We start from the raw sequence: 21,499 nt of genomic DNA, 5'->3' as shown, positions 1-21,499 counted from the left end.
TTTTTGACATGAAAGTTTTCTGCAGGATTTCTCACCACTTTTAAGATTCAGAACTTGGATTTCTATCTACCTTTTACAACTGTGAGTACTATTACAGAAGACAAGAAGGCAACTGGGAAGAGTAGGACATTTTAGTCAAAACCACTTATGTTTAAATTCATACCAGTTACTCTCTATTTTGTGTGTTTAGTATTTTGTAAAATGACTCTACTCTTTAGATGAAGTTATTGGAATTCATAGCTCATATCCTTAGGTTCACTTAACACAAAACATCTTCTGACAAGACCAGAGACAACCAGAATTGCTATTTCTAATATTTCAAAGGTTAAAATGTTCATAAAATATAACAATCGGCATAAAATAGCTTTAAATATTGCAAGCTAGCTGGTTTTTCTGTTGAACAAACAGGATCCTGAGAACAATACCTGGCAACTAATTCTCGCACTGGGAGATTCTAGCTTCAATATCTATGGCCAGAATTTCAAGACAGCTATGCACACAAGGAGGCATCTAATCTACATGCATAATTGCAGTGACCTCGGGGACACACTGGCTGACACTCTACTACTGGATTTCATTTGTGTATTCATTTGCTTGATTTACATGCATAAACATGAAAGCTGAGCATGCAAAACGTACTGAAAAAGCTGTTCCTATGCTTTGAAAAATCACCCTTGAAACACAATGTTCTGGGTTTTGGGGGCTTTTTTGGTGTTTTTTTTTTTTTTTAAGTAAATAAGAGCAGCTCTCTTCCACCAGCTACAGCTTACATTCTCTCTTAAAGATTTCTGATACCCATCCATGTATTACATTTGACTTGGTGAATAATAATTTGCTAGTGTTTCATTCCAGAAAGTTGCATTATTTCTTTAACTGTTTCCATGACCTGTGAGTTATTCCGATTTTGACCTTGCTTACCCAATGAACGTTTCATATTTGTACCTCAAAAATATTTGTATTTTCCTATGAAATGTTGAGGTGATCCTAAAATTGTTCATTCTTACCGTTCCAGTTTCATACAATATAAAAGATGTTAAGGTGTTTAAATTTTGCAAGTAAACTGAACCAAAGCCCTGCATTCAAACAGCCAGAGACTATAAAGATAAGCATTTGAATTTTGCAGTCTTCAGGCATTTTCAAATACTAATATTTACAGCGGATGATTCACATGGTAGAGCCAGTGCGAGGCCTGTCATTGAGCAATGCAGGTACATGCTTCGTGTTTTTCACAGAATGCATAGACTTTGCAGGAGTAGCACTGCAGAAGTAGTGCAAGTGAGGGTTATGAATTCTGCTCAGTGAAATTCTATTAAAAGGGTCTTTTCCCCGTAACCTGTTTCAGACTTGCTGTCTCACCCCACCTTAGTGCAGCTCCTCTTAATTCAGTGTTGCTTTAGGATCCCTCAGCTGGACTCTGGATTTTTACCCAATCATCAAAGCAGGTGCCTTCGTTGTTGGCTGAAAATGGCCAGTTTACACCCAGTATATCTGCTGCTGATAATTCCTAATATATTTTAAAAGCATGCATTCCCTGAGAAAAAATCAGACTTTTCTGCTTGAGACATGAATAATGTAAATCAGCAGGCATAGAGCAACAGCTTGTTAATGTGGCTGTTAAGGCCATAAGGATCTTCAAGCCACGTTGGCTGCGATGCTGGTACAACACAAGGCTGGAAAGATAAATGTTGCACTCACAGCTCCAGGCACAGGCTACAGATGGGCAGTTTGGGGTGTATTGGAATGGAGTACAGTATGTGCTGCTGCTATTCAGCATTCTGCAAAGTAGCTTCTCTTTTACTTTTTGATTATTACTGTAGCTGACTCACACTTTTTAAGTAGGAAAGTGAATTATTTCAGAAATGAAGACTGAACAAAACAGTTTCTACCGAAAGAATGCATGTGATGTCTGGAAGTTTACAATCAAAGGAAAGGGAGCTCTTCACAGCTTTACTCTTTATTGGTACTAGTTCTGAGTTACTTGAGCAGCATTCTCTCTTTTTTTAAAATAAAACAGAATAAAACTTTAAGACATAAGAGCTTGTGTAGAAACCAAATTGCCACTTTAGGTACATAAAATTTGAGAAGGGGATTTTTGAAGGCACCTGCAGAGTTTAGTTAGCTGGCTTCTTTTTCTATAAGCTTACATCTGAACTTTCCTTTGTGGATTTTACTGTGAGAAAGGAATATCTTGTTTAGACAAAACCGAGTTAGCATCAGGAACACATCATTTCTGCGGGGGACTTAATTTAAATAAATGAAAGATTGGAAATCTAAATCCTCTTGCTGCCTTAAAAAAAAAAAAAAGAGTCTTCCTGACTCACTCTTAAAGAGGCTGAGTATGTAGTATGCAAAATCCACCAAACTCTCTGTTGGATTGAAGTATTTGTGATTCTCACCTGGAATGTGAGTCCAATAGATGGCGATGTTGGATCTTCAATGCCAGGGTCCCTATTCCTTTCCTTGTAAACCTGATCCCGTTCTTACTGAAATCAGTGCTGAAGCTCCCGCTTAGTACAATAGTGCAGGACTGAACTCTTAGCTGTCTAAAAGAAGAGAGATGAACTGTTCCATAATTACCTCAGGCTGCAGAGCATATGCTAAATTTAGTTTTTGGGGAGATTTTTTCAGCTCTTCAAAATGAACATACCAAAAGCTCAACAAATCAAGCAAAGAAAAAATAATTACTGTTTTCCAGAGGTCATGTAAAGTTCAAATTCTTTGCTAGAATTAAACATTTGCACACAAGTCTCAGTGGAATCAAATTATTTTGCTTCCCAAAGAACATTTTAAAGGAAATTGTGAAATAGGCAATTAAAGACTTTTTAAATCACTGCTATAAATTAAAGTTTTTACTACATCCACTTTTTAGTTTGACTTATTAAATAAATTGGGAAGGGTTCTTGTTAATTTTAAACATACATCTTTTTCTCTGTATCTTGGCTGGAGCCTTATACAGAGCATGGGAATTAAAAGGGAGCATGTTCTTCATTGGTCAAGCTAATATATTTTGAAATAAGAAATTTCCAGTGATAGCACCAGATTTCCTCTCTCTGTCACCTTCCAGTTATCTGAAAGACCCCGAAGCAGTCCTTTCGTAAGCCTCCCATTGTTTTCATCAATTTCGCTCAAGTTCACAAGGTATAAAATAAGGGTCCAGTCTATGTTAATTAAGACTATTCTTTACCTTTATCACTGTTTTGTAGAAACAGGATGCTCATTGCTCAGCAAGTGTAAATGAGCTTATCTCTGCTGAGCTCAAAACTATGCCAATACGCAGCCGTAGAGTATCTAGACCAGACTTTGCCATGGTGAAGTCACTGATTCATCTAGTGGGATTGCAACCCTACCAGTAACAATGCTAGACACTGGAAAATGGAGATATTCAGACTTAGATAAGCAAACCTCAAAGTCCACTTAATTGAAGAATTCCCAGCCTGTAGTCTGTGGCTCTCACAGGTGGTTGGCAGAGTTAGCTGGCCATGGGATGCTACTGCTGAAAAAAAAGGGAGTGGATGTGAAAAGGAACAGAACTACATAATACGATTAACTGTTTTCTCAAAGGTAAAAGCAGAAAAGACAACTATATTGAGAACAGATAAAACACATTTTGCTATGACTTCTTCATGTAAGCAATTAAATAAAGGATGCTGTATAATCCTACCTTGGAGAAGAGATGGCAGAATGGCAGATGGTAGTAGTCATCACTGAATTCTCTCTTTGCAGATATTGTTTGCATTATGGAAATTTTGGATTAATGATTTCTAAACCAGGTAGAATTTCCATGTTCTACACTGAGAGAAAAATTTTCACTGGGCCCATTAGACAGCCTGTTTATCCTGACACATGAAATCTGAGTAATTTTAGGTTGCACGTTTCAAAGATTATTAAACAGTTGTAAAATTATCTATATTTTTAATTATTAAAATTGGTAATAAAGTATTTGCCCCAGGTAAAGTATGCTACAGTAAATGTTATAGCTTTCAGTAAATTCAATTTCATCTGCAGAGAAAGACTTTGATTCAGGGCATGCTGCTTTTTTCTCTTGGTTTTAGGCTTATACCCTTGATGATGCTAATGGGAAATGGGAAAGTGAAGTGACTGAGACATGCTTGTAATCTGTATGGAGTTCATTGGTTACCTGAATAAAGCAAAAATACAACATTAACGTGAAGCCAGTGCTTGAGCAAATCAACAGTAAGTATATCATTATGAATGACTAGAAAAGTATAAAAAATATGTTTCAGATAAAAACTTTATTAGAACTGTATACTCAAAGTGAATCTAAAATTCCTGGGATTATGGATATTTTAAGAAAAAGCCAAACCATAGTTTACAGCTGAACTTAACCTTCTGCTTCTACAGCCAAGGAGGAAGAACAGAGAAGTGTAGCTAACATCTGCCCATGCCCAGGGATATAAATTGACATGATAGTCTTGCTTTTGTCTACAGGGAAGCTTTGCTTATCTCCACATTGTATTTATAAACCAATTAGATAAACATGGTATAAAAAATTGTCCTGTGATCAGCAGAATGAACGAAGGCTGTTCTCTTAGCAGTAAGTGGCCTTTGTCTCTTTAACGCTATTCCTTTTCACTTAATATTTCCCTCGTTTGTCTCCTGCATTGTCCTTTCACTAGCTGCCTCCCACATGTCCTGTTTCTCTCAACCCCGTAGCTGCTTCTGGGCTACCTGTGTGCTGCCTTGCCAGTCAGCATGAGCAAGCTGAGTAGCCAGCAGACTCTGGAAGTGGTTGAGGGGCAGACTTTCATAGGTCTTCTCCTGAGAGGAGGCACCAATTTGGGTCCCTTCCTCCTACTCAAACACCGGTTTTCATAACAGTATTGGAGCTGATTATCTTGCTTAATTTAACTTGCTATTCAATTCGGTTGAAATTAGTGAAGAAAAAGGATGCGGAGGAAAGATGACGGATAGACAAGACAGCGTGATTGTGTGAGCCTCAGTTCTTTAAAATATCAGGGTAAAGATTCATGTAAGTTAATGAGTCATATATTACTCACAAACATCCACATATATTCATATATTCATCTATAAGTGAAGGTGAAAGCAGCTTTGCATAATATATTAGAATAAGGACTCTGTTTGCTCCTGCATACAGAACTTTCTATGAATAGGTTAAACCACATCTATTTTTATATCTAAATTTCATTCTGTTTCCCAGAAAATGTTAAAGTTACACACTGTCCAGTATATATGAACTTTGTTGGTGCCTTTGAAACGTCATGCATGTGCTCAGCTGGCTTGCACAAATATATCTACACAGGGAGGAGAAAGAGGTAAAAGATTTCCATATACTTTTACCGCAAAAATCGTGGTTCACGGTACTTTGATTAGTATGCGTTCAGAGAGAAGTATCTCCCCCATTTCACAGACAAGCCACTAATTACACTTCCCAAGAGAATAATGGTCAAGTTTAGAATTGTTTGCATATATGGATACAAACCTAAAATAGTAAGCAATGGATACAGAGAGCTTGAGAAGATATATCATTTGTATTTGTAATGTCAGCGGAGCAGATGGCTCTAATGAACCACTTATATGTGAAATAGCTGCCTCTCTTACTTATGTGTGCCTTTGGAGGTTTTATTTAATACTTAACATACTCACTGAATGCCATACATAGGTCTTTTGGAAAGTATTAAACTCTTGTAAGACAAATGTATGGAAAAACATTTGATAAAGGAAAAAATAAGCCTGGATAAATAAGTGCTCTCTAGGAGAAAAACGAAAGACAACAAAATGCTGTTGTCTGTGGTTCCCATACAATGCTTGGAGAGGTGTTTGACAACGGGATCTCATACAGACTAGCTGGGTAAATCTGAGCTGAAAGCTGACTACTGGTGGGTAGAAGGATATTCTGGGAGGACACAGGGCATACCTGAAATCCTGCCTTCTCCAAGGACCTTGTTGGATGCTACAGGAAGGTACCTCCAAACACATAGGATCCACAATCTTGACCCTCTGTCTCTACAGAGGGTAAGCACTTTCAGCTCTTCTTTGAAAGGAAAAGTAAAGCTCCTCCTTAAAAAAAAAAAAAAGTTAGAGGAATCCCAACAGTTGTATAATGTCTATTAGCATAGTAGTCATTCTATATGAGGGACTCTTGGGCTCAGTTTTCTCTTCACTTTGAGGAGTGCCTTAACCCCTAGAGAACAAGTTTTGGTGGATGTGTCCTGTAAAAGGCATGGCACTGTATGGCTAGGACCTCATGATGCGTTGTGCCAGGGAGGGAATGCCATGCCATAGTATTGTGCACAGCCATCTGGAAAGAGGAGTACTGTTCTCTTCCCCCTGCGCTGTCTATGCAGATTTTATTGTACAGCCTAGAGATAAAACATATAAACAGTTTTTAAGGCAAAGACTGGAATTTTCCTAGGCTCGTGCCCTGACCGCTATGTTACTGGTTTAAATGCTTTTCCGGGCCTTGGGGATCTTGACTTAACACTTCACACAGTAACATGCTTCACGAGGAGGATGCAGAGTACCCCTTCCAGTCCCCAAAAAGTCCTAGTGGATGGAAATGTTTTTTGATTCCATCAAAGAGATTAAAACTAGCATGATAAAGAGATTAAAACTAGCATGATGTGTCTTCATATTAGTTGCAGCTGAAATATTTTCTTATGACCATTTCAGGACCCAAGTGGCATTTCTTCGCCTGATGCATCAACCCCATGAGGCCAGTCTGCCCTATTAAGTGTGTAAGCCATAGCATAGTGAGCATGGTTTGGATAAAAGGTAAGCAGTTCTGTTGCTGAACATATCAAAATAGAATTTTGTCTATTCTCTGCAGACTGAGCTTGCTAGTTTGGGGTCACTAATAGGAATAACCGGTTGTTATATGCCACTGCTTTCATACCATAGCTGCTGTGAATTATCATCTCTTACATTGTGCTATTTTATGCTCACTTGTATCAAGTGAAAGTTGAGCACAGTGACTGAGAACAGGGAGCACATCTGTTGAATAGAAAGTTGCTATTTTTACGTATTCCAGACAAGAGCTATACTTCATAATATTAATATCCCCTCTTCTCTTCCTGTCCCATTTGGAAAGAGTAAAGAATGCAGAATGATCCAGAATTTCAGTCTCATTCAGTTGGATTGATTTTACCATAACCCCTTTCAAAAATAAGAAGCACTTCTGTGATAGCTGAGTGCATTGAAGCCTAATGGGTCTAATTTATGTGCAGCTGGGCTGTAACAATACTCTGTGAGCCATTACAGCTGTGCCTCTCAACTGAATGGCTTTGTACTAGCCCCTAGTTAGTGATTAAACTCCACATAGTAGCTTAACCTGGAGAAATTCATGGTGTTTTATGAGAACCTTCTGTGCTAAATGGCAGCAACTCCTCTTTGGAGGCAAATCTATTTGCCCACCAAATGGGTTCATCAGAAGGCCTGTCAGTAATGCAGAAAAAATATGCACGATGGAGTATGGTTGCATCTGACAGACTGCCATGGTGTGCCAACTGCCATTTCACTAGACTGTGGATATTCTGCTTCTCAAATGAATTTTGGCTATCCTAAAAAATTGGGCTGATATGTGTTGGTCCCACGAGGCTTGATGATGATAGTTGATGATAGATGATGGTAGATGATGATAGTTTTGATGAATCAAATAGTTCGTTCTTTAAAGAAAAACATTACAACATAGGAAGGACTAACAAAGGGAGGAGGGGAGAATTGGGGCTCATTTGGGCTAGTTTTGCCTGATGGCAGTCTTAGAAGATTCCAGTGGTAAAAATAAAGTCATTTAGAATAGAATTATCCAGAGAAACCAGGTGGCCCTGAAAGGGACTCGTATTTTAAGTTGGCATATCAGACTTTCTCCTCTTTAATCCTTCTGGTCCTTCATTCAAGCCCATGTATTAGTTTTTTCCCTGATCTTACAATCAGCTGGTTACCTGTACCTTCTCTGAGGCTGTGCCTGGAGGTGAAGTTGGCCATTGTTGGTTATTTATGAGCAGATGCGATGCAACCTTTTTTGGAGCTTTACACAGTTTAGCATGTTCACGTGGATTGGTTCCTGCTGATATCAGTGTTGCTTAGCATAAGGAGAAGGGGCTGTGTAGGACCCTACAAATGGGAATTTATGAGATTAAAGGTAAAGAGGAAGAGCAGTAATCTATTTGTTTGGGTGGGTCATGTAGAATCTAGTGGATGGCCATGGGGACCCCAGCAGAGTGAGATAAGTATATGACCAGGAAAAAAAAATCCAGTTGCGAAATGTATTGTGGAGAGAAATTAAGAATCGCTCCATCTTATATTTGTTACGATTGTAAGTTGCAGACACTTAAATCTTAAAATTTTATTGGGTAGTGATTAACACTGTTTGCTGTGCTGGAGCCTGTAGTTTTTCACTCCCTCATATATCTGACGCCAAGGAGGTATGAGATGAAGCCTCAGGATGCGGCCTAATGAATATGCCAAGAAAAATGGGCCTGGTGGAAATGTCTGTCTTAGAAATGGTAGAATGTATTTATTTTGATTGCATGTGATTATTTCCATCTTCTTGTTTTCCATCTTTAACATGCTGAAGAAACTTGTTTCCCTTCTCGTTTTCCCTAGTATCAGAGATCCTGAAGCAGAGCCTCTCTCTGTTTCCTATTTTCCTGGCAAGGCAGAATAACCCACTAGTCATGTCCCCAGGCAGGTTACCCGTAACATACTTGCAGAACTTGGGCTTAGGGAAGCACTATAGGGTAGCTATCCTGTGGCTAAGGAGCCGCATATGTTTGCATGCAGTTCAGACGTGCCTCCCATGCTATAACTTTATCACATGAAAAGCGGTGAAGTTGTGGCTGGCTGTGAGAGGAGCGAAGCTAGCAAGGGCGGATGCGTCCATGGTGCTGAGTCCCTGCAAAGCCCAGCAGCCTTCCCAGCCCAAACCTACAGAAGAGCAATGGATTTCTTCGGGAAAAACATTACCGTCTACTAATGGAACACCTTTTCCCTTCAGCTCTCTAGGGCATATAGGACATGTATCTTGGGCTTTTGGCACTGTGAAGATTTTTGCATATAATTCCTAGGGTTAGAGGCACTGGCTATTCAAATTGGCATAGACTAGCATGATGTTAATCTGTACCTTTGTTAATATGCCTCTTCTCCTCCGATCAGTTAGGATATCTAGGGAAAGGTGTTTTTTCAGTTATTACTGAAATGAGAGGTTTTGGGTTTTTTGGGGTAGATTTTGGTAGGTTGAAAAAGCAGTAAGCGATCTTCTCTTGCAGTGTTTATACCATTACATATAGAAATATAGAGATGACAACAACTTATAGGTAACTCTGATATGAGGTGGTAGCCTATCAGATTTCATAGATAACTAGAGAATTACATCATATTGTTTAAGGAGCTTAAATGATATCAGAGACCACTAGAAACTTTGTTAGGACTAGAAGCTAATTAGGAGAATGATCAGTCTCTGAAAGCTACGTTGTTAAAAGCTTTGGAGTAACAGAACGCTAGTTATTCTGAAACCTACCATATCATTTAGAAATTCTCCAATATGGATAATGTTACTTATTTCACACCATACAAGTCATGTGTGATTCAAAACTTAGCTGAAGTGTGCCATCAGCTGGTTTGATTAAAAAAGGTGATTTCCAATTAACAGTAATTTCTAAGAGGCTTTGCAAAGCCCAATGTGAGTAAAACTGTTTGACACACTCCTGTAGGCTTGCTCCAAAAATTACAGCAATAGGTTGAAAGCTATTTCTCTGCTACTTAGAAGCCCAAAGATGATCATTTCATACTAGTACATCACAGTCAATAGCAAATTCTTGATTTATTGCAGCCATAATGAGTGCAATAAATAAGCAAAAAGAATATATCTGTTCTATAATACTTCTAAATTTTATAAGCATTGTCCTTTTAGGAGGAAATTACAGCCTACCCTATGATCAAAACAGAGTTATTTAAATAGGAGATTGGCCATAACTTCAGTGGGATCAGAATTAGACTCAAAATGTACTTACATGGGTCTCACTATAACATATTACCATGGAAAGACCTTAGAACGTGGCTTTCCTATCATTGCTCACTGAGCTGGGGGATATTTGATCTAACCACAAGCCACATCCCTCCCTGCCAACTTAATGAGAGAATATGCATTCAAGGCCACAAAAGGAAACGGCTCTCCCTTGGGGTCTAGCATTGTTAAATTGACCCTAAATATTTTCAGTACATCTGTTTATGGCTCATTCTCTGTTACAGGCTTTACAAAAATGTCACAGTGTCACTAAAACTCCTAATAATGAAAGCCTCAGTTGGAGGAAGGGGTAAACACCAATTTTCATGGTTTGTACCACTTTATGTAAAAATTCAGTTAGCAGTTTCATGATTCACACTTAGTTGCAAGAGATGAAAACAGCTTCCAAACATGACCTGAAAAGTCCTAGGAGACATTCTCAGGAGTTCTGTTACAGTAATGTAGTACTGAAGTGAAAAATATTAATGAAAGTGAACCTCTTACACTACTGCAGGTTTTTGACTGTTTCTCTTCTGACCTAAGTGGCAAAGTAAAAGCTTCTAGAAATGCAATACTATTTTCAAAGTATGCTGAAAGAATGAATGGCTCTGCGTGGTTGTTCTAATGCTGGGTTTGAGGCCTCCAATGGTCAGTGCTCTTTTGTGCTGTGTCTCCAGCGCTGGTTATGATGGATTTGGAATGATTTATGAATGTTGATTTTAGAAATCAGATCCTCTGGTAGCCTGCATGTTTACAGGACGCTTATTAATGTGCTGAAATGTGCACTGTGAGCTCTTATCAGTGCTGGTATTTTCAAGCTTTCGAAAAACAACATCGTGAAAGATAGAGGAGTTTACATCTGTTTGGTGATAAGGTAAACATGGAAGAGAAGCAACTGCAGAAAGCTTCAAGAGCATACTAAGAGTTACAAAGATCAACTTGACCTCCATGAGGGTTTTGTTTTGAAGTGAAAATCATGTGATGAGGGAACCTAGCTGAATTCAAGTTCTACATTAATAAGTGCAAGTGTTTAAACTGTTGCAAAATTACTTTAATCTTTGACATTATTTTCCATTTCTAAAGTGCTAATGTACAGTGAAGTACAACAACAGTAAGAATTTTACAGGTGAAATCAGCGTCAACTAGTACCCTGGAGAGGTACAGACAATACTGTGCAACTGCATTGCTCACATCCACTCTCAGGCATCCAAACATGCAGGTAGCACACATGTACACACACACATTCATATACATTCCCCCCTGCCCACCCCCATATTTATACATTCTTTCTATAAACATATGTGTTTGGCTGTTCTTCAGCACTTCCACGATATCTAAATAATTGGCTCTGCTCTTCCCTGCGTTTACCTGGCCCCTTCCCTGTATTCTGTAGCCTCTCTGGCAATTGACTTGAAATATGGTTGCTCCCCAGACTCTGCCACTCTTGTGATGGGAGCCTGCCTGTCCCTCACTGGCTTTCTTCTATTGCCATACTGAGAAACTGTGCATAGGTCCATTTCTTCACCTGGGCTAAACATCCAATGAGTTAGTGAAGAGGAGAACAGAGTCCATGCAGAGAGTGTTTTGAATTTGTTCATTCCAGCGTCATGTCTGCTCTGCAGTTAGTTTTGCCATTCAGTGCGTCACAAACGGCCTCGCAGTTCCTATTGCTGGAAACTTGGTTGCCAGCAGCAATGTGTCCGTTGCCCTCTGTTAAGAGATTGAAGGTAAAGAACTGGCACGGATCCTTTTGCCTGTTGCCTTCCTGTAAGGGGCTCAGGAAAGAGCTGGAGTTTCTCCACTCCTGGAATGTGCACATCTCCATATGCGGGTGAGTGATTCTGCTCAGGTAGCCCGGGCTAGGAGATGCTGAAGATAATGTCCTCTGACTGCCACTGAGGAAACTCCCACTATCTTCCAGAGAGTCCTTCCTAGGGTGTTCAAAGGAGCACCGATTCCAGTTTCTGTAGCTGTAGGCCCACCATCCCAGCTGCTTTCGACGGTGGCACTGGCATTTTAGGATTTGTATAAAAGCCCTCTTGAACTCTTTGCTTGAGCAAGGGTAGATGATTGGATTCAAGCAGCTGTTAAAGTAGCCAAGCCAAAAAATCACCTTGAAGATCGTTTCAGGGGGCTTCAGAGCAGAAAACAGAGAGCCTGTCCGGAAGAAACAAACAGAAACAATACCTGAGGTAATTGGTTTCCTGTCTTTAGGAAAGGCAAATGTCTCTTCAGATAACTAGTAGACTCTCTTTGTTAAAAATCCCTCATGCCTGCTGCTTTTGTTAAAGTCTTTTGGTGATAATATGTCATTTTTATTTTTAAAGCTAATAAGGGAATGCTTATTTACCACGCAAAAGCTAAAGAAGCACATACTTAACATAGAATTAAAATAAAGAGCAGTCTTTGTGTTTATATGTGCATATCTGTTGCACTAACATCTGTGGATCCCAAAGAAAGATCAAATCTCCATTGACCAAGGTGCTACATAATGCACACATGGAGTAAGGCTGTGCTTTCTTCAAAGAGCTTTTCAATATCATTTTCTAAGAAAAAGATCCAACTATTCCCAGGCTTTTCATTTGCCCTCATCTTGGGAAGGAGTATGCTCGGACATAGCTTATCAGTTCTAATACATTCTCCGGCAGCTCATAAACATAACCACATCTTATCTAGATTATTGTAACAGTACAAACCTCTTGAAACCTGAAGTTAATTCTGGTAGTTCACATAGCCATTCATAAAAATGATGTAACTCAAACAGTAAGATTATTTCATGAATACTTCCTCTTTCATTTGCAGCCAATTTCCCTACAGAAGTTGTCCAAGCGAAAAACTCATACTGGGAAATCCATTTAGTGTACTTTTAGCATTAAAAACATGCAGTTGGTCAACTAAATTTAGCAAATGTAGCTTTTTAAAAGGATATCTGAAATTTTTTAAGCAAAGCAAGAATTCAGTAGTTACTCATTTGGGAAATCACCTTTGTGTCTGGCTAAAGTAATAAAATACAAGGGGTTTAGGACAGGAGCCTCATTTTAAGAGCTGGGGTTGGATTTTAAGAATTTTTCAAGAGGAAGTGGCACGTCTCTGAGAACAATGACCTGGTACTCTGGTGCGGTTTCAGACGCCCCGGGCTGTGAAAGCAGCCGGTCAGTGGTAACCGTCAGAATGCTTTAGCGGGGAGGGATGTCATTCTAGGCATGTTTCCCACCTCTTGTAGCAATGTAGAGGCCATGGCTTGAGCCTCAAAATTGTGCAAAAGCACTTCCCAGCTACTTGGGTAAATAGCTCTGATGTGCAGCAGCAGATACCGCTTTTTTTCTGGATGACACTGCTGGCCTGGTGCTGACTATGGGGATCTGAGTCTCCTTAGTTCCCAAGGAAGCCAAAGGGAGGTAAGTACGTGCCATTCCTCACTCAACTCCCTGCCCTCCTCTGTGTGTCAGCTAGTCCCCGAGTGGGTTCGGAAGAGAAAATAACATGCTATTGCGTCGGCCATCTGGAAAGTCTCATCCTCCCCCGCACTTGGGCAATAGGAGCCAGGAGGGATACTGTGAATCCAGAGGAAGAGTTCCTTCCCTTGGCAGTGTATTGGGGTGGTGCAGGCTAGCACTGGTTCTGCCAATTACCTCGGAGTTAAGCAACGCTCCTGCCCTTAGGTTGAAGTGGAGGTGTTAAAGTACAAGGTTCATAGTACTTCTTTCATGACTTCTGCACTTGACTAACTTCTTCTCCATGTGCAAGGCTCTCATAAGTTGACCCCACATCCTGTATTGCTTTGTCACTGCTACTAGCTTGCAGGTTTTGACAAATGCCTCTTCTCTCCATCTGATGGAGGTCCTAAATCGTGGTCCTGATTTCGTATTGCAGAAAGTGCTGAATACAACATATGAGGATGCTATGAATTGTATCCAATAAATTTGCAACAGACAAATCAAAGCAATGCAAGTACTTAAGCTGTTTTGTTAGTGTTACATACTCTTTGATGAAAGATTCAGCAACAATTTATGTGATTCGAATGAATAAGCCATTAAGTGAGTGTCAGTCTTATAAAGCTTTAGTGAAAGTTTTTTAGGTCTATAACTGCAGACAAGGTGAAGAGGATGCTCCAAAACCCCCTACATGCACAGCTGCAAACTTTGTCAGGATTAATTTTCTAAGTAATAATTGCAACATTTTTCCATTGAATTTAGGGAAAAGAGAAGCTCTGTGACTGTACAAAACAAGTAAAAATGTGATGATGTACAAAGAGCAACTTTTTGGAACTCAAATTGTTAAATTTCTTAAATTGTTTTCTGAAAGTCCTTTAAAATACAGATGGTCTCTCATAGCCCAGTAAAGTTCATTGAGTAGCTGAAGAGCTCCGAAGAGCTCCCATTTTTTCTTGTGTGCAAGTCCTGAATGGGCAATCGTGTGTTTTTCCAGATCAGTTGGTTTGCTTCTCTCTCCTTATGTAATAACTGAAAATGTACAGGACTTTATTCTACAAGATTTTGATATTTTTACGCAGGTTCAATGTGGACATAGTAAATGTTAGGGGATAGTTTTCAATAAAATTAAAAAATAATTTATTAAGAAAGCTTGCTGACAGATTTTGTGAAATTCCCTAAGGACAAATAACATAAGCTAGAAAAGAAAACTGGGAACCAATGCAGATAAATGGGTTGTGCTTGTAGAACCTATGTTGCACATGAACAGAATATAAACACATACTGTAAAGACTAAGAGACCAAGCACAGAAAAAGGTAAAAAGTGTTAAAAAATGGATAATATTTGTAAAGTCCTTAAAGAAATGTGCGTTGCTTAAGAAAAGAAGGTAAGGAGCTTATGTCTATCTTATGCCTTTAGGATAATCTATTTTTCAAATGTTGTTCGAAAAAAATGACGGCAGGCCATTTTCAGTGGTTGCAGCAGGCGTTTTCAAAGCTCTTTTGTGTTAAAGGATAGCTACACAAAAGAGCAGAGGATTTATTAGTAACAACATGACTGAGGGAGGCACCTTGTTTTCAGTCCTGATTCTAGAAATATCACTGAGCCCTGATCAATCATTTAAAAGCCATGATCTTTGCTTTCCCCAGCTGAGTGATTAACAGAGAAAATCTGGAAATATATCAGTTTGGAAAGCTGTGAGGTGGTGTGATTTAAAAATAAAGGAGAGCTCAGTGTTTAGCTGCAACAGTAGAAAGGTTTTGAAAGTCTAAGAAATACAGGAATAATATGCAAGATAGTTAATTAAAACAGTGATGATTAACTACTTCTTTGTTCTCCATTTTTTCTCAGTTCTGCAAACAGCACAATGAGAATGTTGCTTAGACTTTTTAATATTATACACAAGGTATAAGATTAATTTTTCACAAGAAGAGCAGGAAGAATTATTTGTTTTTGAACAAGAAATGCTAATTTGATAAATAAGCTACTGATTTATGGATCGATGTGCTAATAGTGCTAATAGCTCTTATTTGTGGCTGATGTACAAAAACTGAATAGAATTCGTCTTAACCCCTCGACTCTTCCTGATATATATATATATATACATATACAACTCTTTTGAAGGGAGATGAATTTCGCTTAGTCTATGATATAATGCACAATTACTTCCGAGTTGTTTAAAAAGTATGGTGGTGTGACAATTATTCAAAGAAGGCCCTAGCAAAAAGAGAGGTCACTGCAATCCCAGTGAAAATAAGTTCCTATGTGGGAGCATGACTCATTTGCTCTTAGACAGTACTTTCCATCTGTTGATCATCTCACAATGCTTTACACCATCCTCCAGTGGGCAATGTGACCCAGGGAAAGGTAAAAGTGGTCAGCAGAAGGTCACATGCTAAATCATTTTCACCAGGGAGAAAGTCCTTGTTTTACCAGGAATAGAATCATGAGACCTAGCACAACTCTCTTAACTGCTAGAACACACTGTGGGTAGTACAGAGCTTTACAATAATGTGTTTGGTGGGTCCTACTACCCCTGTCCCGTGCAAAAGAAACACAATGCAAGAATATTTTCTGGAATTGGCGGAAACTGATCCACATGAGCAGATAACCTTGCTGGCACTGCAGAGGCTGTGGGAATGTGTGGTCGCTTTTGTGACCGTAGCAAAATCCCACCTCTGATGCAATTCACAGCTAATGAAGAGGAGCATTAGAGAAGGCCACAGATGCTCTGAAAAATAATAGTTTCATAATAAAACTTTCATCATGGAAGAAGAGGGCTGAAGAGAGACATGACAATTAGTCTTGAAAGGCATAAAATTTATCAGCAAAGAGGAAAAGAATGAAATTGTTTTCCATGTCCACAGTGGCTAGCATATGAAACACAGATTTGAATTGCAGCAAGAGAAATCAAGCGTACAGATTAGGAAATGCTTTCTGTTCTGGAATATGTTGCCTAAGAAGGGCGTAGAAATACAACACTGAAGGCTTTTAAGAACACAGTAGACACATATCTACTGATTTATGTATAGCTGATCCTGCCTTTGGGTTGGAGGGCACTCTGGATGACCTCTTCAGATCCCTTCTAGGCCTGCTTTCCCTGATTGACTCTGCAGAATATAACTTTGTTCATCAGGAAAACTTTATGGCTTAAGTTTTGGCAACCTGGCAGAGTTTTACGTTTGCAGAACTGGAATCTCACTGACAGTGTAGTCTTAGATGCTCTTGGTAAATATATCTGTTATTTAGGGTGAGGATTAACTGTTAGAAAAATGGAATGTACGAGACAGATACTTATTTGGGCACTTATTCTCTTCAGAGCTTTAAGAAGTTCCTGATTTTTTTTGTGTTCAGTCCCTCCTTACTGGGTGGAATCCCAGCCTGAGTCTTCTACAGCGAGGGAAGAAAAGATGTTCGTTATTATCCAGAAGGTGGTTTAGATGGATGTCCCTATGCATGCCACACACTTATAAATATAGTTTAATTTAGTGACTGTTGTACAAAGCTCCACTGCCTCTCACTATATAAAGATATGAAAAATATTTTGATTAGCTCATATATTTTTAACATTACCCTTTTCCTTACCTTGTTCTTGGAATTAACCTTTTATTTAACTGTACACATGCTTTACCTCATAACTAACCTGTTAGGAGCAAACAACTGCGGGCTATTTTGGTACCTTGATAAAATGATAAAGCTAAGCCTACCAGACACACTCGCCAAACATCAAACTAATATTTCCTCCTCTAATCTCCAGTTATTTTCCCACCGCAGTCTGATAAACAGATTAAATATTTCCCTGTACTGATTTATACTGCGTTTCAAAATGGCTGGAAAACATTGCCTATAATTATCTCCTCGGTGATTTATTTGTGATGGGGGTAGCCACAATGACTCTCCAACTCCAAAAGATCTCTCTCCTGATGCTTCATGTTTAGCAGCTTTCCTCTGAGGCAATGAATATTTTCTATTCTCTCCTATTTCTCCAAGTTAAACCCTGTGATTTATTAAAAATAGCACCACGTGCTCACTGCTGATTGCCGCTTTGACACCCATGAAGATTTTGCACGTGTCCAACGAAATGCAGAGCATGAAATATTTCAGAAACTCATCAACTTGACCAGTTTGGATTGTGTTTTGGATATTAGTTTAACCAACTGTGCTTACCAGACATGATAGACCTATTCAGTTTGGAAGTGCACCGAGCAATAGCAAATATCATAAAAAGGAATTAACACGTATTTTGTCTAGTAAAAGCTAATTTTATTTAGGATCTGATTAGTGTTTCGTAATGAATGCTTTATTTCACTAAAAGTACTTAAAACATCCTCAGTGAAATTAGGGAAGATTATGGGAAACATTTTGCTATATTACTTGTCATTACATATTCTACAGAATATCTGGCCAGAACATCAATGAATCATTAAAATTCAGAGTCCACTGGAGTCAATGGGAGTCCTTGAAAGCCTTTGTAAAGGCTCGTAATGACTCAGTGGACTTTGGAACAACCCCTAAAATAGCAGGATGAGCAGCAGGAAAATCATCTGGACTAGCTTAATCCCAATAGTCTTAATTAAGGAAAACTCTTCACTGAAGGAAGTTTTGATGTAGCCTCCTCCAGAGGAGTCACACACATAGACATGCACACACATTGCGCGCTCATATTCTTTCCTGTTCTGTTATTTTTCTTCCATCTAAATATCTGCTTCTTTGCTACCTCTCTCCAGTAGCTGCTATATTTGAACAGAAGGAGGGTGGGAAAGTTAAGACCTTCTATTTAAGGAGTCTTAATGTAATAGCTGGCAAGCTTCGTGATGAAAGTGTAGTATACAGGACGTGTTTCACTTTCCTCTTCTACTTTATACAAGAAAGAACTTAGCATCAAAATTAGACCAGCCGAAACATCCGCCAACCAACCAAAACCCTCAGATTACTTCCAGGAGAAGGGAGAAAACTTTCTATCCAATTGTGTGTATATGCAAGATGATCAGATATAGCAAGGATTAGCAAGAGCTTACATCGGAAAAATAAGATACAAGGCTATGTATAAGTTAAAGAAAACTTTTGGAATTGCCTGTGATATCTCTGTGCCAGCTCTGTATGCTATTTCCATTCACACGGAGGAAGTAAACAGCTATGCATTAAAGGTCAACATACAGCGGACAGTCAGACATTTGTGAAATATCACTAGGTTCTAATGGATATATGTGTATGTACACACACACACAGACACAGACACACACACACAGACACACAGACACACAGACACACACACACACACACACACATTTCATGGGATTGGAAGCCAAGAAGTTGTTAGAATTACAGAATTATTGCAGTGGGAAGGGACCACTCGAAGTCTCTAGTCCAGCTTCCTGCTCCAAGCAGGGTCAGCTCTGCATTAGGTCCCCTCTAAGACTTCCCTTTTCCAGGCTGTAGAAGCCCCATTTCTTCAGCCTTTCCTCACACAGCATGGGCTCCAGCCCCCTGACCACCTTTGTTGCCTCCACTGGACTTACTCCAATTTCTCAACACCTTTCTTGTAGTAGGGCATCCCCCATGGATGCAGTACTCCAGACATGAGTGTTGAGTAAAAGGGAATAATCACTTCCCTTGACCTGTAAGCCGCATTCCTGTTGATACAGCCCACTCTGTTGTCAGCCTTCTTCACTGACAGGGTATTTGAATAGATACACATCCTACATTAATGGTTGTGCGAGTCTTTTTCATGTGAGGGGGTATTCTCTGCATGTGCATTTTCAAGAATGCCATATATTTACTATTTGTGTCCTGTGGGAGGAAAATTTTAAATTATAAATGATTTTTTTGTAATCTAAAATTCTCCACGTTCTCCTTTCCTGTCCACCTGTTCTTTAACTGCTCTGGTTTTTCTTGTTGCATCTGGGAAAAAGAAAATTTTCTCTTTCCGGTTACCTTTATTTCATTTTTCTTCCTCTTCACTTTACATACTAATTTCTACTCTCCTTATATCTTCCTTAGTTTAATCTCCAACTCCTATTTTCTCTTCCAATCATTTTCTCTTACGGTAACAGACTTTCTATTTTTCAAATATCTATTTTTAATAACTTACATATTTGATACCACTTAAGTATATAAATTACTCATAGTATTACTGGATCTTTTTAGAAAGAAATATTTAAGACTTAGATTAGACAACTGTTGCACATTTTAGTAGAAGTACTATGAATTTCCTAGATTTAAGGGAATAAAAAGGCTCTATGGATGAGTTTTGGGTTGCTAGGTGTTATATTTTTTACTGGTTACAAAAAGTCACATTTGAAAATCTAAATCCGGTTTTGCTCAGATGACAGCCAACCTGTGGTGAATGTATGTGCCTGTTTACTGGAACAAATACAGCATTTGTTTTTACTGAAATAGAATAGTCTGGAGTTGTTTCAGTGCTTTGTTGTGTGTCAGTTGATATACCAGCAATAACAAACTAGCCACAGTGAAGTATGGCATGAAACAATAACTGGGTAGAGAGACAGCTTCACTGGACAGGCTTTTATCATTAAGATTAAAAAAAGTAGCCATATAATTTGAAACTATTTGTCTCTATTCATAGCAAATAGAAAATGAAGTGTTCCAAAACTTAAAACACTGAATAGGAGATTTTCTTAAGAAAACACCCCCTGCTTGTTTGAATGCTATAAAACAGAAGTAGTCAGAGAACTGGATAATAAATGTTTGGAAGTTTTGTTAAAGAAACTGGTCAAATTGTAAAGGTTAATGTAACCTTGGAAGGCAGACATCTCCTTCATTCACAGGAGAGAGTTATTCCATTTTTGTGCAGGACGGCATCATTCTGAGCAGAGTTAAGCCTGGCCATTTCAACATTCTCCATAAGTGAAAAATCCAATGTTTTAAAAATCACTTTTACAATGAAAATATCAAAATACAAAATTCAAAATGATAAAAAATGAGTTCTGAAGCATGAAAAACAGGAGGCTTCAAAAATATCAAACCTTTTCTCTTAATCTGTTTTCGAGAAGGCTACTTTAGCAAAAGGAGTAGTTTATATGATGATGGAATTCAGTCTTCCAGTGGAAAGTGATTCGATCAAAGTTGTCATTTGATCAGTGAGAGACCTTGCCCGGTGCCGGTCAGTAGACAGCTGCTGGTGGCCTGACCGGGAACCTCCTCTTTTCTTTTGCAGTTCACGCTGTGATTCCTGCTGCAGCCGCAGCTGCTGGTAGCTAAGGGCCGAGTGCTAACCGCTGCTTCGGATGTGTATAGCTAGTAAAAATCTGCCTGTAAAAATAATAGGCTGCCTCTGATCAGAATTGTTATGAGTATGAATTTAGAGACTGCAGAAAGGATGTGTTAGTCTTTTATTTAAGCTTTCTGCGGTCTTTTTTACCACATGCTTAGCCAAGTCAGCATGCCAGGGTTTTAAAGCTAATTGAATTTCTAAAGCTCCTGATTTTTTTCCATCCAGCATTCAGTGTTTGTTTACATTCCCCTGGACTTATTTAATATAGGAAAAAAAACCCACAGTTTACAAACAGTAGAGGATGAAATAGAGAGGTCACGTATAAAATTAAGAACTCATCAAGCTGGGAGGGACTGCAAGCCTACTGGAGGAGAGGGTTAGAATAAAAATGAGAAGAAGATCTTGAGACATAGGAGGAGCATCCAAAAGCAACAGAATTAAATTTAATAAAGAAAACGAAAGGGAAGATAATTAAATTATGACTACACAAACCAGTTACGGCGGGTAGCATTGGATGCAGCTTTCCAGCACGCTGGCTTTTCCGGGGAAGTCTGGGTGTGTGTGTCCCAGCTGGGCCCAGGCCGCAGGGCTAGGCGAGAGCACCGGCATCGGCAGCCACCCTGCAGTCACCACTGGGCTGCGGAGGTGCAATCCCGTCTCTCGGGGTAACTTGGGTGTGTGTCAGGGGAGCAACTTGCCACACACTGAGCAAGGAGAAATATCAAATAAGGAATAACCGACTAGGCAATGACACTGCAGAAAATAATGTGAGAGGAATAGAAATACGATGCTGTTGCAAGTACAGCAGATCTCATTCTTCAACGTATTAATAGGTACGTTATGTATTATGT

At 39.1% G+C, this 21,499-nt stretch overlaps 1 protein-coding gene across 4 annotated transcripts in view; it reads right to left on the bottom strand.

Moving 5' to 3' along the window:
- Positions 1–11,372: 11,372 nt before the first annotated feature.
- ADRA1B (adrenoceptor alpha 1B) overlaps positions 11,373–21,499 on the bottom strand; it is a 33,598-nt gene continuing 23,471 nt past the window's right edge. For all 4 annotated transcript variants that reach the window (XM_009685610.2, XM_009685606.2, XM_009685607.2 and 1 more), the window contains one exon: positions 11,373–12,139. In XM_009685610.2, the coding sequence (XP_009683905.1) occupies positions 11,577–12,139 (563 nt within the window). In that variant the 3' untranslated portion in view covers positions 11,373–11,576. The remainder of the gene's footprint in view (positions 12,140–21,499) is intronic.

The sequence above is a fragment of the Struthio camelus genome, chromosome 13, assembly GCF_040807025.1.
Source record: "Struthio camelus isolate bStrCam1 chromosome 13, bStrCam1.hap1, whole genome shotgun sequence".
Lineage (NCBI taxonomy): Eukaryota > Metazoa > Chordata > Aves > Struthioniformes > Struthionidae > Struthio > Struthio camelus.
Note: the sequence above shows the minus strand (reverse complement) of the source record. Positions and strands in the feature narration are given on the sequence as shown.